The following is a 19,459-nucleotide window of genomic DNA, read 5'->3' as shown; positions in this document are numbered from 1 at the left end:
CCAATAAAAGGAAAATTGACATTATCGTCAGCCAGCTTCTTTTTGTATGATGTGGCTGATAATGTCGCCAATTAAATGCTGCGTGCATGCATGCAGCAGCCCAGCAGTGTGGAGATCAGTGTCTGGCTGGTAAGTCTGTGGGGGCGGAAAGTGACCTAAGGTGGGGTGCAGATCGAGGGCCCCACTGTGAGGGCATGAATGGGGCTGGGGCATAGACAGGTGCTGCCCAGCCAGGGTGGGACAGGGTGAAGGACAAAGTCATGGGCAGCTATCCAGGAGGGGGGCAGGGAAGGCTTCTCCTGCTGTGCGTACTCCCGGGGGAGGCATGGGAGGCACGTTCCCCCCGGATAGATGTGTAGGGTGAGGGCAGGCTGCCTGCTTCAGGCTTGGGACTGGGGGCAGCACCAGACTTTTCCTGGCTGCAGGGCTGGGCTTGGGCTTGGGCTTGGGCTTGGGCAGGGTGGGTGGCGGCAGTAATCCACAGGGAGGGGCTACAGCGAATTTTGGAATGGCCATAGCCCATGCTGTAGCCCCCCCTCCCAGTACTTCTGCCACCTGTCTTGCTCGACCTGGCCTGAGCACAGCCTTGGCTCAGCCATCCTGCCCAGAAGAGGCTGGGACAGCCTCCATCCCCAAGCCCATAGTGGGCAGCCTGCCCTCTCCTTATGCACAGACACGTGCCTCCCATGTCTCCCACAGGGTGAGCACAGCAGCAGGGGCTGACCTGCCTCAGACGAACTACCCGTGGCTCCATCTTGCACTCCTCCCCACCCTGGCTGTGCTGCGCCTGCCCCAGCCCTGCTTCCTCCCTCACTATGGGGGCCTTGATCTGACCCCACCAGGATCTTTACCCTAGCCCCCCCAACAACTTACCAGCTGCTCTCCAAGCTGCCAGGCTGTATATCGGCAATTGGATTGGTATCGCCACTATGACTGGTTAATAATCGGCCATCAGTATCGGCCCAAAAAATCGGTGCACCCTAACAGGGGCCATCTGTTGCTTGGCTCCTCATTGTGTTGTGTTATCTAGCTTATATTTGCCTTCTCACTTTATATCTTCAACTTTTCTTTGGGTTCCTATCTCTAGAGAAGGCAACACATCAAAGAGTGATCCCTTCCCTTAGCATCACTAATTCTGAAAACGCTCTGCAGTGTTACCTAGTTTAATTTGCGCTTCCTGTTGTAATGGGCTGATCAACTTTTCACTGAAAAGTTGCATTATAAGGCCTGTATAAAGAAATGGGTATTATTACTTTTTGACAGGAATAAGGAAATATTTAGCCATTCATTCTCAGTTATTCAATTCAATGCATATTATTGATAAACCCTACACACCACTCTTGAGAATTTACTGCCATAGAATCCAGATGAATTTCTCAGTCACTTACCATATAATAAGCCTAAAGTCAAATTTGGGAATTTAAGTACTCCACATATTCACTCTCAGTAATATAATGGGAATCAGATATACTTTTTTACTTTTTTCCTGCATTTTTGTTCTATTCAGAAATGGTACCTTGATTTAAACACATTTCTAAGAAATGAATTAATACCTGAATGTTACACTGTCAGAATTATTGTTTTCATGAGACCTACTTGAATAATATTGAATATTATGTTGTTGAAGAGTTATGGAAGATAGTCATCTAGAAATATCTTCTGATTAAATATTTTGTAATCTTAATTTTTAGAAAATTACTGTAGCAGAATGCATAGAAACGCAGAGTAAAGCTATGACAATGCTCACCATTGAACAGCTATCATACTTGCTCAAGTTTGCACTACAGAAAATGAAACAGCCAGGGGTAAGGAAAATATTTTTTGATGCTGGGTTCTTATATATGATGTAATCATGTGTGTTTTATTTCCTTTGGTTGATTTTTGGCTCTAGCTTGCTTTACTTTTTTCTGTGTGTTTTTAAGGTAGCTAGTGCACTTCTTTTGTTTAGAGGTAGTGGATATCGAGCAATACTATAGACTTTGGTGAACAGACTGTTGGTGGTTTACTGAAATAAAGATAGAAAGCATCTCTGCTCTAATGCAGCACAGCTTTGTGGTATAATGTTGCCTTGCTTGCATATTTTATTTGTAGTGTTTTCTTTGGCATTCACAGCAGTTTCCAAATGCTTAAAAAATATCAATGAACTTTTCCAAGCAAACCTTTTCTGATAAGGTAAAACAGTTGAGGCACTGAGACATTAAGGGCGCCTGTACACGTGCAGTGAGGCTGCTTTAGCACATCGGAGAGAACTTAATCGAGTGTGCTGGAGTGTGGTAATTACCGTGCTCCCGTGTCATATGTATCAGCATCCGCATGTTGAAAATGGTGGCGGGGGACACTTTGTTTGAAGAGCTTTAGTTAAAGTGTCCTTGCTACCGTTTTTCAGCATGGGGACGCTGATACACATGATGCTCTGGGCACTTTAATTAGAGTGGCTCTCAGAGCCTGCCCCCACACATTCACGGAACATGTGTATAAACGCCCTAGGTCAGTGGTTCTCAATCTTTTTTGTGCCACGATCCATTTGTAAACAGAATTGACAGTCCTGGCCCAGTGCCCCTCCCAACCTACTGCCCCCAGGTCCCCCCCATTGCAAGCTGGAACTCTGCCAGCCTGCAAGGGAAAAGCCATGGTTTCCCACGTTTTTCTCCTTTAAAGGAGAATACATTTTTAAAGTTTGTTTGTGACCCTTTCATATGTTCTTGCAACCCACTTTTGGGTCATAATGACCCACGAGTTGAGAAACACTGCCCTAGGTGATTTGTCCAAGGTTATACTGGAAGCTTGGGATGGTATCAGGTTTGCAACCTACTTATGGATTCCAGGGCAGTTCAACTGTATGATTAAGCTCTCCTTTGTTGTATTGTTGTTCTAAAAAGGATTGGGCTTCATCAAAGAATAAATTGGATGAAGGATTAAATTTACCATTTATACAGCTCTTAAAGTAGATGCAGTGAAACTATGCCATGCCCGTCACACTTTCTCAGTCACTGAATGTGAATGAGGGCATGCCTACATGACAAGGCTTTTAGGAGTCTGAAGTAGTATGAACTGTGACCAATACAATTGCAGTGGCAGCAGCCCCCAGTGTAGGTATAGTTAATAATGGCAAAACTGCATTTTTACCTTGGCTTGTTTGCTTATGCTTAGTGGTTTTACTGTAGCAAAGCTTTCCCTGCACTCGGAGCACTTCTCTGGCATAATGTACTGGTAAAACATTCATTTTCTAGACACTACTTGAAGCTTTCCTTGGTATGTTGAGAGCTTACACACCAATTCCTGTTCAGTCTAAACTTCCATATGTTTTAGGAACAAGACTGAGAAAGTGTCTGTTCTGATATTTCTCTAGAGCTACCACTCTAGCTGTAAGCATGGTCTAAGCACAAAGTTGTATTCGTTTAGCTGGACATGTAATGCATGGTGCATACTTTATATCTGTTTGGCGTGTTCTTTTTCTTTACATGTGTAATGTAAAGCTAGCAGCTAGACCAGGGCCATGCAAGTAGTGGCTGGCAGGTCGCACCTGGCTTGCAGGGGGTTAAAATGCAGCTCTTTGGGCTCCTGCCTTTTCGCAGCAGTAACAACAGTCTCCAGACTCTCCCTCCCTCTTCCAGCTTCTCCTTCCTGCTCCAGCTCCTGGGGACAGGGCAGGGCCAAGCAGCAGAAAGGTGCTTCCTGCACAACAGCAGAAGATCCAGGCCAGGGGCTGGTAACATTTTTGAGCAGGGTGCCAAAAAACACACACAGCCTTAACTTGTAAGATGTTAACATGTCAGGAGCAGATGACGGGGGAGCTGCAAGAGGCCTGATCCTTGTAGCAGCACAGCCCTGGCTCTTTCCCCAAGGCATGAGTGCCAAGCAGAATGCCTTTGTGTGCCATGCTTTGGCATGCATGCCAGGGTTTGCCTACCCCGATCTAGGATGTCCATGTAGCAAGAGAGGGGCTGATTTACCTGTGTGCAAAGGAAGGGGAGACCACACTGTTTGGTAGTGGAGGGGATTCAGGCAGCCCACTATTGCTGTGTAGCAGGCAGCAGCTGGGCTGCTTGTGTTGGGGAACCAGGCTGTTCACAGTGCACATACAGCTGTAGAGGAGCTGGGATATTTTTGCTGTCCACATGGCCAGAGGGAAGCCAGTTTGGCTGTTCTGTGCGCAGCCAAAAGAAAGCTGGCTTGCCTGCACTGTGTGGCTGGACAGCAGTTGTTTTACCTGTGTTTTGTGTGTAGCCAGAAGGTGCCAGTTTGCCCGCAGTCCACATACAAACAAGAGAGAGACTGCACTGCTTGCCCAGTGAAGGGAAGCCAGGCTCCCTGCGTGACACAAGAGAGCCATACTGCTCATGCTGCCCACACAATTGGGGGAAAGTGTGGCTGCTTGCATGGCTGGGAGGGATTCTGAGGGTGCATCTGCCATATGTGTGGCTTATGGGGTATGTAGCTCCCCATCCATAAGTTGGACAGCCCTAATCAAGCCTAGCTTCACAGAGGATATGCTTGTGGACAGCCTTGCATAACATAGTTAACCGAGAACAAATCACTGTATAGATATACTTACTTGGGTTTAAAACTGTTTTGTAACTGTGTTTTGCTCCTGTTAATTTACAGGATGGGTGGGATGAATCAGAAGTAACTTGATTTTATATCTTTTCCCAATCCGAAGGCTAGCTGCGGGTGATTCAGGTCTTGGCACAATGGAGAACTAGCCTTAGGGTTGTGGCTAGCTACCAGTAGCCCCATTTACCCAGCCAGATTATAGCGTTTAACAGTGGAAACCCTGTATGGGCCAGTTAAGATTGTTCTGTCACATTTTTGTTCCACCCAAGAATCTATCTTTGCTTCTCATTTTGGATTTATCTTTTACAATTGCTCTGTGGTTAGAACTTTCTCAAACATGCTCCTCATCCCATATTCATTCTCTAGACTTAACTTGAACTTCAAGCATGGGTGGTGAAAACAGTAAAATAGGTGGGGTTTTAGGTTTGTTTTTTTTCCCCAAATCGTTTATTAAACTACTTCATTTCCTATTCCTAAACAAATGAAATTGGAGTGTGAACACAAAATACATCTCCATTCTCCTGGTAATACAGTAAATAATGGTACAGAAAGACAGGAAATGCAGTCATAGATTCTTAACAACTCTGACCTCTCCTTGGTATTTGTTTTAGCAAAACAATAATGGCAGTTCCTAGGAAAACTAGCATCTGAATGCTGCTGAGTTTTGTCCTTTCCAAGTCTTTTTACTCTCGAGTTGTAAATCTTGTGCTGCTACAGTGAGCCATTTGAAATTCCAACGGCTGCTTTTCAGAAGCAAAGTCTATTGTTTGTTTACAAAAGAGCACCCAATCTAGGGATTTTGAAAACACAATTGGGAAGATGTTGTCGAGTTAATACAGTTTGGGTATTTCTCCCTTGGGCATTTGATTAACACCTTTTATTAAGACATTACAATACTTCTGAAGTTAAAATGGGAGGGCTGATTATGCTTTTTTATTTGAAGAATCATCGTTGATATATGTTTATCCTAACATAGAAAATGAAATAAACAGCCAAATGCTTTCTTTACTTAGTAATATCATCCAGGTCTTCTAATTGGGATAACCTAATCTAATGATTTTTGTTTTCACAGTAAAATTCACGATTAAAATAATGCTGTTTTGTACCTGATACGGTTCTCTTATTCGTATGGTTATTCCTAGTAAACCTGTTGGTTCTTTAAGGAATTAAAGAGAAAAATCTGCCAGTGATTCATTCCCTCAAATGGTCTTGTGGGATGAATTCGGGACCACCAACTTCAAATGCTCGTAGTATGGGAAACAAGCAGGAGGAACTTACCCTCTTGTTAGCTTACACCAACCCAGACATAGTGGGGCTCACTGAAACGTGGTGGGACCCAACACATGACTGGGTGGTGAATATCAAGGACTGTAGGCTGTACAGGAGGGACAGGACAAGGAGGAAAGGTGGGGTGTGGCGCTCTACATTAAGGAGGAATACACATCCTCATCAGGTAGCACAGAGTCAGAGGAGGGGCACATGGAAGTGCTCTGGGTTAGAATACAAGGCGGTCAAGAGGAAAGAGACTTAACGGTGGGGATCTACTACAGACCACCCAACTAAGGGAAAGAGTTAGACCAGGAATTCTTAAGTCAGCTGGAGGAGGTAGTTAGGTCAAAGGATGTGGTCATCATGGGTGACCTGAACTTTCCAGACATCTGCTGGGAAGAGCAGTCTGCCAGGTCTGACCGCTCACATAGGTTCCTAGCCCAAATGCAGGACCTCCATCCAACCCAGGAGGTGCACAGCCCCACCAGGGGAGACGCCTTGTTGGACCTGGTGCTGGTCACGGGTGACGACCTGGTGAGGGGGCTGCGGGTGCTCGACCACCTGGGCAACAATGACCATCACCTGCTGGAATTCACCATCCAGCGCAAGGTGGCAAAGGCCTACAGCAAGGCAACTGCCTTAGATTTCAGGAGGGCAGACTTCGGTAAGCTAAGGAGAATAGTCGGGGAAGCACTGAGGTCCCGGACAGAAGGGGAGCCAGGTGTCCAAGAAGAGTGGTTGCTCCTTAAGTAGATGACCCTCCAAGCCCAAAGGGTGGTAATCCCAACATGGATCAGAAGGGAGCAGGAGGGCACAAAAGCCCCCATGGCTCACCATAAGCATCCGGGAATGTCTTCTAGCTAAAAGGGAGGCGCACATCCAATGGAAGGGAGGGGCCATCACCAGGGGGGATTATACTGCGGTTGCTCGGGGATGCAGGGGGGCAGTCAGGAAGGCCAAGGCGGAGATGGGACTGGGACTAGCTTCCCGGATCAAGGACAACAAGAAGTCCTTTTTTAAATACATAAAGAAGAAAAGAAGTTACCAGGTAACGTGGGGCCCCTGCAAGACATGCTAGGAAATTTGGTCGTCACACCAGACGACAAAGCTAACCTATTTAATGGCTTCTTTGCCTCCATTTTCCTGAGGACGGACCAGATCAGCCCCCTCAGGCCCCAGGGGAGGCACACCTAGGCCAAGAGTCAGGAAGGATCTAGTCAGGGAACTTCTGGAGGGACTGGATGTATTTAAACCAGCTGGTCCGGACAATCTCCAGCCCTGAGTGCTGAGGGAATTAGCTGAGGTCGTTGTGGGACCCCTAGCACGGCTTTACAAGCACTCGTGGTGCTCTGGTGTGGTACCAGAGGACTGGAAGAGGGCCAATGTGGTTCCCATCTTCAAAAAAGGGAGGAAGGAGGACTTGAGGAACTATAGGCCAGTTAGTCTTACCTCGATCCTGGGTATGCTTTTTGAGAGAATTATTCTGGCACATGTCCATGAGGGGCCAGCAGGGGAGATTATGCTTAGGGGCAACCAACACAGGTTCATTTGTCAGACCAACCTGGTGGCCTTCTACAACCAGATCACCAAATCCTTAGATGCAGGGGTAGCAGTGAACGTAGTCTTTCTGGACTTTCGGAAGGCGTTTGACACTGTCTCTCACCCTGTTCTCATTAAGAAACTGGGGGACTGTGTTGTCGACACCTAAACGGTTAAATGGGTCGCCAACACTGGAGGGCCTCACCCAGAAAGTGGTGGTGGATGGGTCGTTTTCGACCTGGAGGGATGTGGGCAGTGGGGTCCCCCAGGGCTCAGTCCTTGGGCCCGCACTGTTCAACATCTTCATCAGCGACTTAGACAAGGGGGTAAAAAGCACCCTGTTCAAATTTGCTGATGACACTAAGATGTGGGGGTTTATGGGCACATTAGAAGGAAGAAATAGGCTACAATCAGACCGAGACAGGTTACAGGGGTGGGCAGATGAGAATAGAATGGGATTCAACACTGACAAGTGCAAGGTGATGCACCAGGGGAGGAAGAATCAGCAGCATACCTACAGGCTAGGGAACTCCCTTCTCGTCAGTGCAGAGGCAGAAAAGGATCTTGGAATCGTCATTGATGTCAAGATGAACATGGGCCGGCAGTGTGGGGATGCAGTCAGGAGGGCCAGCTGCACCTTGTTATGCATCCACAGATGCATCTCAAGCAGGTGCAGGGAGGTGATCCTCCCCCTCTGTGCGGCACTGGTTAGGCCACAGCTGGAGTACTGCATCTAGGTCTGGGCGCTGCACTTCAAGAGGGATGTGGACAACATGGAGAGAGTCCAGAGGAGGGCCACTTGCATGATCAGGGGCAGCAGGGCAGGTCCTACAAGGGCAGGCTATGGGACCTGAACCTGTTCAGCCTCCACAAGAGAAGGCTGAGGGGGGATCTAGTGGCCTGTTGCAAACTAGTCAAAGGGGACCAGCAGGCACTGGGGGAGTCCCTGTTTCCCCAAGCACTACCAGGAGTAACTAGAAATAACGGTCACAAGCTGGCAGAGGGTAAATTCAGATTAGACATCAGGAGGTGCTACTTCACGGTCAGGACGGCTAGGATCTGGAACCAACTTCCAAGGGAAGTCTCCTACTCTGGGAGTCTTTAAGACAAAGCTTGACAATCACCTTGCTGGGGTCGTTTGATCCGAGTAATCTTTCCCGCCATGGCAGAGGGTCGAACTTGATGATCTGCTCAGGTCCCTTCCGACCCTACTAACTATGAAACTTTGAAACTTCCTGGTTGTTCTTCATAATGCTAGCCTGATGTTGGTATTTAAAATGGATCAGTTCTGCTTTTCTAAGTTTTTTTTGCTATCCCAGTTAACTATTACTGTCTTAGTTAAGGAGTGGTATTTCACTTGCGCTAAGAAAGAATTTAACTTTATGTGTTGTATACTGTACATAACAGTGCATCAAAATATAAACCCTTTGCTTTTAATTCATCACTATTTGAAAAATCATAACTTGTGTGAACTGTGTCTCCAGTTGCTTAAAAAATATCCAAGCTCATGACTGTTGAACAGAATACTCAGTGAAGTGATTCTATTAAGTTCTTTCTGTTATGTTGTAGCTTTTTTCCTCTTTATCAAGCTTTATTATTATTACCCCCAAAGAAGGACTTTTGTTGGCTCTGTTGGAAGTAGGATTTAGGATAAGAATTGCTAATGCTGAATTGGTGAAGCTGTTCCATAGTGATGAGTTGTGTGCTTGGTTTTTTTTTCTTTAACAGACAGAGCCATTTCAAAAGCCGGTTTCACTGGATCAACACCCAGATTATGCAGAATATATCTTTCATCCAATGGACCTTTGTACATTAGAAAAGGTTGGTTTGTAGAAAGGGAAAAAACTATATTGGGTTTAATTGCTTAAGTTGGATTGTCTTAATTGTTAAGCATTTTTTAAAAAACTGTATTAGTACTGATTTTTGTTACTGATACTTCTATCTAAGATCATTTAACTGGCAGATGAGTCTTCCTGCCTTTATCAGGACATGGGCTCACTTTTTGGGGACATATACGGGTATTGATTCTGCAAATGTGCCTGAGCCTTGTTTGGTTGCAGTGGAAAAAGAAGTTGGTTGAAGAATTAGTTATGGTACATACATTTTCTGCCCTATCATAAACTAGAGTTTTAATTTATGCCATAGGGTAAGGTGGTGCCTCGTGGTGATATTACCATTCTTCACTAGCTTTGTGGTATCCAAGTTCTTCCCTCAACATAGGGAGTTGTCTAGCAAAAATCTTCCTGCTTTTAAGTTCAGTGTGTACAATGGATAGACTCATGAATGCACCCTATTTTTCTCTTACAAATTCTGTAACTTTTAAAACCTCTGTCTCTATCTTGGTGTATTAAGCTAGAAATTGCCAGTACTGCAGAATGAAAATAGGCGAGTAGAGAAAATCATGGACTGAATTTTCTGCATAGAAATATTAAATAGCCTATAAACACCATAATAGGGAATTAGCCACTTTTTAATTTGAAAGAAAATGATTTAACACTGCCTATGCCATGTTATTTTAATAACTTGGATAATAAATTTACTTTTGGAGATTTTTATAACATGAATATATTGAATGTTCTGATTCTGACAACAGTTGGGTGGTTGATTTGGAAAAGCGACTTTCACTGGGAAGTTTTATCTGCTTTATGATGTTATCCCAATGTTTTTGTTTTGCAGAATGTTAAAAAAAAAATGTATGGTTGCACTGAAGCATTTTTGGCTGATGCCAAATGGATTTTGCACAATTGCATTATTTACAATGGGGGTAAGTACTAAGCTTTTACTTATTTCTTGAAAAATGAAACTGAAAAAATCTATAGCACCGAAGCAGTTTCTCGATTCAAAGCTGGTAGAAGCTGAAAATATATTTTTGGTAACTAGTGAACAAAGAAGTGTAGAGTGGTTTGAGAATGTGATAGTAGAAGCAAGTATTACCTGTTCTGATGCTCTCTTACCACATTCTAAAAACAGTTTCAGCATCAAAGGTGAGACCTGAGTCATTCAGTGTAGGGCTTTATAAAAGTTATAAATGAGGAAATATTATACTCTGTGCTTCTCTTGGAAGAAGTACTTCCGCACTGCAGTTTCCACTGCCTTTTGAACAGTTTCTGTAAGTGATGAAACAGAGAGAATTCCAGACTGAAACCTGACTCCAAAGGGAGCATCATATAATTGTCCCAATACAAACTAATCTAAGGAAGGGCCTTGAAAACCTTTCACATAGCCATTCCCATGGCATGCTTGAGTTTAAGGAAGAAATGGCAGCTTATTGTTTTCACAAGCACCATGTATATATGTTTCTAAAATGTCTTTTTAAATGTTCTTTCTTTTGAAAAGGATCTCATTTACCTGAACAATGAACTGTTTCAGAGAAAAATGTAAATTTTAATTTAATTTTAGCACAATTATTTTGAATAATCCTCTTTCTGTCTCATTCCTTTAGGAAATCACAAATTGACACAAACAGCAAAAGTTATAATCAAAATCTGTGAGCATGAGGTATGTGTGAAATTCCACTTAACTTAATTTTTTGTTTCTGGGTGTGCTGACACGAGAACAATTACTGCACAGAACATTTACTGTGTAGTAACTGAAAGTTACTGCATGGTACAGGTATGCTTCTACACGTGCACACCTGTACTGCGCAGTAACTATAGCAACTTACACCAACTTGGGCCTACATTTGATACCTGCATCATCAAATTTATACCTGGTCAGTTACTGTGCTTTATTGACTACATATGTAGATGCCGGCCTAAAAAACGCTTACTGTGCAGTACGTGCATGTGTAGACGCGCCCTCTTTCAATTAAAATATTTTTGAAAATGTCATAATATGTAAAAGTTGTAAATGTTTTTCTTTAATTGAAATTTGTTTTAAACTCTCTGGAATCTTTCTTGCACTTAAAGATATTCTCTCAGAGTCTTTGTAATTAATGCAAGAGCAGTGTTCAAATTTCTTACATTACGACACCTGCTATATAAAAGTCAGTCTCTGCTGGCTTTGTGTGATCACGAATATGGATTTTGGATAATAGGTATTAAAATAGGAGGACTTTGGTTCCTATAATAAACTCGTATTCTAAATGAACGTTTAGAAAAGAATACAGAGGCCAAAATTTTCAGTGTTATGCTTACATTAATATGATTTAGTTACCAAGGTTGCCTGTGAAGTCATAGTAACTAGATGCGTAGTAGTTAAATGATTCCAATTAGTCACTTCTGTTCTAGGCCATAATTTCAGTGTTGCAAATTGTCTGTGAACTTTTTTTTGTCTCTCTGTCTCTCTCAACTAGGGTTTTTTACACCCCTGCGTCAGCAATGTCTTGAATTCAGTTATAGAAGCCTTGAAAACTTGTTAATTCACTATAGTATAAATTAGAAGCATATAATAACTTATAATTCTTTTAAAATTATATATTTAAAATATATTTTGATTATGCATTAAATATCATATCTTAAATGCTGATTTTCTTCCTTTAATTGAAATTATCATTCTGTCATTAAAATGCCTGATGGGATGAAGCACAATATGAAGAGTAATGCACAATATGAATATGTATTTTTAAACTGCATCTGTAACGGGTAGAGACATTTCATTCTATCTAACAAGTCACCTTCTCATAGTTTTAATTTAAGAAGAAATACATGGAGCTTAATCACACTAAACAGAGCTTAATAACATACACAAGTCTGTCTCGACTAATATTTTATCATAATTCTGCAGTGTATTTTATGTGCAGTTCACATGTGAGATATTCTGTTGTCTTCAGCCAGACATGGAAAAGAGGGTAGCTGCTCTTCAAAGCCATGTTGCAATGACTTGACAAAAAGTACAATTCTGTGGCTGCACATGTTCCTTCTGATAATACCAGGATCTTAGGCAGACAAAAAAACCCGTTTCTAAATTGCATTTTAGATTGTGTTGAACCTTGCAATTGCTATTCATTTTTTCTTTGCAGATGAATGAAATTGAAGTGTGTCCAGAATGTTACTTAGCTGCTTGCCAAAAAAGAGAAAACTGGTTTTGTGAGCCTTGTGTAAGTCAAAGAGTTAATACTTCCTTGAAAGAAGAAACATTTGTATTAATTGTCTCTGAATATCTTTTTCCTTTTACAGCTCTTGTTTTATAATTCTCTGGGTAGTGAGCAAGTGACTTACAGCAAGGGGAACAGCTATAGTTGATTGTGGTTGTAGTGGACCTGGAAATTCTAAAGCTGAGATGTTTTGTATGGAGTGCCAGACAAACTTTTCAGCTCTAGGAAACGAGTCCCGAAGTTAGATTTTGCGAAGCATGTCATAAAATTTATCAGAGATGCTTGGTTGTCAGACTGTGCTCTTATTTTAAAATGATATGTACAGTATGAAATATGTGGTTACATAGGTTGCCAACATCCAACTGTCAACCTCTTCCCTCAAAGATATGATCCTGGCTTCTGGGTTATTTGTGTTTGTATGTGGTATTCGAAGGCAGGATAAGAATTATAAAATATAAATGTTCATTTCTCCACATGTGGGCTTAGAAATCTGAGTTTAGTTTATAAATATATTCTATTAATAACTTGTCTGCCTTATGCTGATATTATCTTTAATATTATACAAGAGAAATAGAGACCAGGACCTCAAGCAGAAAAGTATAGAATGAGAGCCCTATTCCCCTATCTTGGCATCAGTGCAAGTGAGAGAGTTTGCAGAATGAGAGGTCCATATTAGGCTGAATAAAACAAACACAGTATGGGGAAAAGAATGAGAAGGGTATCAGAAAATCTAGTTTTGAATGTATGTAATCAAAGGGATAGTGCTACTAAAAATTATTGTAATCTACATTATTTTGATAGGTTTACTATAGCTTCTTGTAAATATATTACATTTGGTTAACATTTAAGTTCCCAGACTCTTTTAAATTATTTTTTCCTTATTCAGTCTAAAAGCTGTTTTCATTGTTGGCATGTGTCTACATCTGTAAGTTACAATTCATAGAATAATGGTTAACTCATGAAAATAATCTTTTAATAAGTTTTTCTGCACCTTGCTTTTATTTGAAAAGTGCCCTGTACTCATTGGGTTATTGCAATCTAAATAATACATACCATCCAAAATTGCGCAATCAGAAATTTAAAAATAATATTTTGCTTGTAATATTTTCTCACTGTGTGCTGTGCATCTTCCTCTAGAGCAATCCACATCCTTTGGTCTGGGCTAAACTCAAAGGCTTTCCATTCTGGCCTGCTAAAGCACTGAGGGATAAAGATGGGCAAGTTGATGCCCGTTTCTTTGGCCAACATGACAGGTGGGAATTCAGCCTCAAGATGACTGAATGGGCTGCATTTAAAGTGTTGTAATTCTGCACTCTAAGAACTTCATACTATCCAGCCTATGAACGTTTTACTCTTAAGAGACTCTGTATGTATGTGTGTGTATCACGTAGCTTGTATATATGTTACAGTTCTTTTATGAAGTCTGTAGAGTGTAAGATCTGTCTTTGCTAGAGTAGCATAATACACATTCTCATAGATGCTTCTTTGTACCAACCAAACTCCATCCTATAGTACTAAGTTTAACTGTCTCATGCTTCTGTTAAAATAAGCATTTTATCACATCTTAAAATGATTTTTCCTTCAGATATAAATCCTAAATTCTTAAGATCAGAGCCTTTTAAAAAAATAGAGGTACTTGTTAAATGATTGTACCTATTCTTTGGCCATTGTATGATAGATATATCATTTTGTCTGAAATAGCAAAGTATAGATTCCAGAATCCTTAATTAAAATGCCAGTTTTACTCTGAAGGGAGTATAGTACATACATTTTTCTAGGCTTGTCAGTGATCTGCTTGGTGAAGGAAGCAGTTATGGCTAGCAGTGGGTATAGAATTGAAAGATTTGAAAATGTGAATCTATTGGGCTATATGAGGATATGCTATAATTCTTTGAGTGTAAAGAAGTCAGCACTCCTGGAATTTTATGGTCTTCAGTGGGTATAGAGTTGAACAACCATATGGAACCAATCAAAAAATATCTCTTCAAACATTGTTGCTGAGTTTGTGCTACTAGTGCTACATCATTCCATTACTTTTGGGGTAATGCAGTGTAAAAATACAGTTCCACATTTTAAAGAATGTGCGTGCCACTACCACCAGAAGGTTATTTTTAAGAACTGTTTGACAGGCTTTTCTACTTTGCTACTAACCCCAACATTACTGTACTCAAAGCTTGTTGTTTAGGGGATCTTTTACAGTTAGATGGAATTTTTAACTAAGAATGTCATCTAATTTGCAGCCAATGTCACCAGATTCATTTCTCAGCCAAAAGAAATCAGTTAGTAAAAATCTAAAATGTATGTTTTCTATTCACCAATAGTAATTACTTTAAAGAGAAAGGAGGCATGCCTGATCATTTTTTAAATATGGTATACGTTTTGGGGGGACGCTATGATAAAGTAAATTATTTTGTCTTAAAAATTACCCATGTCAAATCTACAGCATGAAATTTAATTATGTATCTTTCTCTTTTCATTATATTGTTTTGTATTTAGGGCCTGGGTTCCAATAAATAATTGCTACCTCATGTCTAAAGAAATTCCTTTTTCTGTGAAAAAGACTAAAAGCATCTTCAACAGTGCAATGCAAGAGATGGAGGTTTATGTTGATAACATTCGTAGAAAATTTGGAGTATTTAATTACGCACCTTTCCGGACACCATATACTCCCAATAATCAATACCAAATGTTGTTAGACCCTGCAAACCCAGCTGCTGGAACTGCAAAGACAGATAAGCAAGAGAAAATCAAACTAAACTTTGACATGACAGCATCACCCAAGATTCTAATGAGCAAACCTATGCTGAGCAGCAGCACTGGTCGAAGAATTTCCTTGACAGACATGCCACGGTCACCAATGAGTACAAACTCATCAGTTCACACTGGATCTGATGTTGAACAGGATGCAGAGAAAAAAGCAAGCTCCAGCCACTTTAGTGCAAGTGAAGAGTCCATGGACTTTATTGACAAGAGTACAGGTAAGAACTGGAGAATTAGCAGTTCTGTACTTGGAATGGTTTTATTAAATACAATAATGATGAGCTTTCTGTATAGTCAGTTTGCAAAGAAGGTATAGCAGCAGGCAACAGTTCATTTTTTTGTGGTCAGCAGGCCAAAGAAATTTTACAAATTGGCCAGGAAAATTTAGTTTAAATAGCAAGAGTATTTTATAATTGTCATGGTGGGAGTTGATGCCAAACAGCTTCTTGTTACTGGAGATACTCAGGAGAGACTTGACAGTCATTCTTAGGAGAGCTTTAACAATAAGGGGTGTGAATCAGAATGAGCCTGATTGGTCAGCATGTTACTTCATTGAAGTCAGTAAAGTTACAGGAACATGAAGTCCCACGGTGCTTGGAGAATTGTACTTGGTAAGAAGAAAGATGGCAGAGTAGTTCCAAGGATGCAGCCAGCAGTTAGCAGGAATAAATTATATGCACAGCTCTTCCACGTACTTTCTGTCACCTCAGGTAGATCAATTAACATTTTTTAGGCTGTAAATATTTCATCTATAAAATAGAGATGATTGCATCTTCCTGTGGTGAGGATTGATTAGTGAATGCAAATATTTTTAATTCTTGGACAATATGTTGCTCAGTCATAGTTTTTAGCTAAAAATTCTCTTCACCCATCTTTGTCTTTTTCCCCCCCACTTATGAATCGTTATACTAATAGCTTCAAGGTAAATATTTTTCTAGCCCTGTCTGAAAATGGGTAGGGTAGAATTCTTTGCAGGTTTCTGGTTCCTTATCCCGCTTGGATGAAAGCAGTTGTGTGGGACCACTGAGGAGCTACAAGTGGTAGGAGCAGCAGTGACATTTGAAATAAAACTGCAGAATCAGCTGAGTGGCTTAACCTTCATTTTGCAACCCACTACAAATTAAATGGGTTGCAAGCCACCTATTTAAGAAAAATCTGGATTCTACTGGTTTATGAAATATTTTCAAATGTGATTTTTTTTTAGAAGTTGGTTAACACTTTTTTTTTTCATTTTGGTACTATCAACTTAACATACCAGAGCAATCTTCAGCAAAAATAGCAGCTGCAGCCATTGGCTAAGATTTTCAAAATGACTGGGTGTTCTAGTTGCTACCATTATGATTTTTCAACTTGAAGTACCTTGGGAGAGCTTGATTTTTTCAGAATTCCTTTTTCCTATAGTTTCAGTAGTGATAAAACCACAGATTTCAAATAGGAATATATAGTATCAAAAATATTCTGTCCTGCTGTGGTATTTCTGAATTTCTTTCAAAAGAGGAATTGTTCTTCAATTTTTTCATAGTCATGAAATGAGTGAAAACTCAGAGTTGACAATTTTGCAAGGTATGTAATGAGAGGTGCCTTGAGTCTAAAAAGGAGGAGAACAACTGTTTTGGGGAGAAGGGATGCTGATAGCAGAGCTAGTGCTTAGTACTTGGAAGAGTGTATTCATTGCTTTGTGAATTGCTGCCTTTCTGAATCCCAGGTATATAAAAAATTGTAATATGTATATTTTTGTATGTTTTATTTTTATGCTATGTTTATGCTCTAAATTTAAAAATAGAACCCTAAACTTTGTTCTACAGCAGATTTAGGAAGTTCAGTTCTTGAGAAGTATTTCTCTTTGTAAATAAACATGTTTGTATTTGAAAATAACATTTTTAAATGAGAAATATTTTGGACCCTCTTGCTATTTATAGATGAGACAGAATGGTTTTGATGGGAGTATGTTGGGCATTTTATTTGCATGAGAGACGCAAATAAATGGAGATCCAGTGCCAGAGATAACTCTCAACTTACTTTAATATTTTTAGCAGAAACTTTGAACATAACATTTGCTAGTTAAATGTTTCACTGGTATCTTGCGCATTGTCAAAGCATTTGGAAGCATAGACAAAAGAGCACCTTCTTCAGTTGCGAGGATTGCATAACTTTAGAGATTAAATTGGTTTTATGTACATGCTGGTTACAGTTGTTAGACATTTGGAGGCTAAATGTCAGGCAACAGAAATTAGCTCTGGTATATCAGAAAATGAGAGAAATATGAGGTTTGCAAGGTGTTTCTTGAAGCTACAACCTCAGTGTCTGTCTGCCACATGGCGAAGTATATTGTTTTTAGGAAATGTTGGCCTCATTCTCCTCTCAGGTCCAGTGATGCAGATTCTCAAGAACTTCTTAAGTTTCTGTGGATTTTCCTCCTAACTTATATTGCTGAGTGTTCCTGGGGCTGCTGTTCCTTTTTAGTGTGGTGGTTTGTTTTTGCTCTGAATCCGAAGGCCAGCCAGTCACAAGGTCATATGCAACATACCTGAAAAATAATACATTACTGCAATAATGGGTATTTAGGTTACCATTCCTTTGGCAATATTAACATTTGTGTGGTGCATTTAGGGTGACACCAGAGTATGGATCAAAAACAGGTGGTTGACGATATGGCGGTATGCCAAAAACACATCTTTTGAGATAACTCCAGGGTTATTTTAGAATCATGGTGTTGTTTCTTGATAGCTTTTTTTACTCCTGGATAGGGATTTCCGTAGATAGCAAATGGGAAAGTTACTATGTTGTGAGTGGTTCAGATGAGGAGACACTTTTTACATTGTCGTATTTTATAGAACTGATGTCAATTTATTGTTCTTGTCAGTTTATCTATTTCCTATTGGCCCTTCATCAACTGGAATTTACTTTTCATGAATGGAAAATGGGGGAAAATGCAAAACTGTGATTCTTTGTTGTAACCGTGTCAATTTTCCTCTGAAAACTATGCATGAAAAACCAAGGAGAAGGCTTGGAAAATCTAGCTGTCTACACAAAACAGCTGGACCAGTGGTGTTTGTTCTTAACAGAATCTAAGATGTAATTTTAAAAATCTAACCCCTTTATAGTCTCAAAAATAACATTCTTATTACAGATTGATGCCATGTAGTTTTTCTAAATGTTTAGATAGGCATCTTCATTACCTTTGCCTTAACAGATCTTATTGTTAGGGTTTAATATATTGTGGGAAGAATTTCATCATTTCTACTCTTCTACTTCCTTTTAGGAAGCTGAGGACAGCCTTAGAGATGGTTGTAGTAGCTAAACAATGGAAAAGAGAACCAAGGAATTGCTCTGTAGAAATTGCTAGGATGCATTAAATCAGCTGTCCATTTCATGAAGTCCCTGACTGGGACTACAACTTGGAGAAATGGTTAAAAAAAAAAATCCAGACTGGACAATTTTGTAAAAGCTTATGCACTAGGGAGGCTTATTCATGGTCCCTATAAATTAGTGTTTGGTTTAAGCACCAAATTAATGTTTGGTTTAAGTCCCTATAGGTTTAATACATTTTTATTCTTTTTTGCTAAGTTGGCATGAGAATGTTAAGTTTTACCTGTGGTGCCACCTGAGATGAGAAGAATGGATTTCTGCTTGACATCTGACCATTTAGGAAACCCCACTGCTTCCCAACCAGTATATTTGAGTGTCAGCATTGATTACAAAGCCAAGTCTTGGTATAGAAGATAAATAACCAATTCCCTATCTCATGTGTGAGAGTGATAACAAGGTAGTCAAAATAAATTTTAATGATGTGAAATTAATGGATCTGTCAATAGGGAAAATATGCCGGTATGACTAGTTCTCTTATGGTGTTGTTGTCATTTAGCATAACTGAAACACAAAGAAACTTTTAGGCTTACATAGGTTCTTTGAGCTTCTTGTACAGTCCCCAGGGCAGATTTCTGCAATTTAGTTAGCTTGGCACACTTATACCTGATATACCATTATACATGATAGTTCAACGAGGAGTTGCTAAAATCTTGTTTCGAAATGCTTCATTTCAGTATTTAATTTCTAGTTCTTGGGACAACCCTAGAGATCATAGCAGAGTTGCTTTATCAGCTATGGAGAGAGAAAACACAGGCAAACAGCTTCTTTACTTTTACTGATGAAAAGTAATTCTGGAATTACTCTTTTCCCATGCTCTACTGATCCATCATTGCAAGGCCTACTGCATCATTAACTTACTCTGTACCCTGTGTCTTTTCTTTTGGCATGACTGTTTCCCCTCCTCCTTTCCCCCCTCCTGTTCTTAACGTCTGT

General features: G+C 40.5%; 1 protein-coding gene across 23 annotated transcripts in view; it reads left to right on the top strand.

Annotated features, from left to right (window-relative positions):
• Positions 1-19,459, top strand: part of ZMYND8 (zinc finger MYND-type containing 8) — a 110,000-nt gene that overhangs the window by 60,953 nt on the left and 29,588 nt on the right. For all 23 annotated transcript variants that reach the window (XR_016444423.1, XR_016444426.1, XR_016444424.1 and 20 more), the window contains 7 exons: positions 1,692-1,805; positions 9,091-9,183; positions 10,039-10,126; positions 10,805-10,860; positions 12,323-12,400; positions 13,535-13,650; positions 14,894-15,375. Coding sequence is in view for 19 of the 23 variants with exons in the window: in XM_090064501.1 (XP_089920627.1) it covers positions 1,692-1,805; positions 9,091-9,183; positions 10,039-10,126; positions 10,805-10,860; positions 12,323-12,400; positions 13,535-13,650; positions 14,894-15,375 (1,027 nt within the window). In the remaining 4 variants the exon portion in view is untranslated. The remainder of the gene's footprint in view (positions 1-1,691; positions 1,806-9,090; positions 9,184-10,038; positions 10,127-10,804; positions 10,861-12,322; positions 12,401-13,534; positions 13,651-14,893; positions 15,376-19,459) is intronic.

This window comes from Crocodylus siamensis, chromosome 10 (assembly GCF_052110815.1).
Source record: "Crocodylus siamensis isolate JL-2025a chromosome 10, ASM5211081v1, whole genome shotgun sequence".
NCBI classification, from domain to species: Eukaryota; Metazoa; Chordata; order Crocodylia; family Crocodylidae; genus Crocodylus; species Crocodylus siamensis.
The sequence above is the reverse complement of the archived record's forward strand: the minus strand, read 5'-3'. Positions and strand labels throughout refer to the sequence as shown.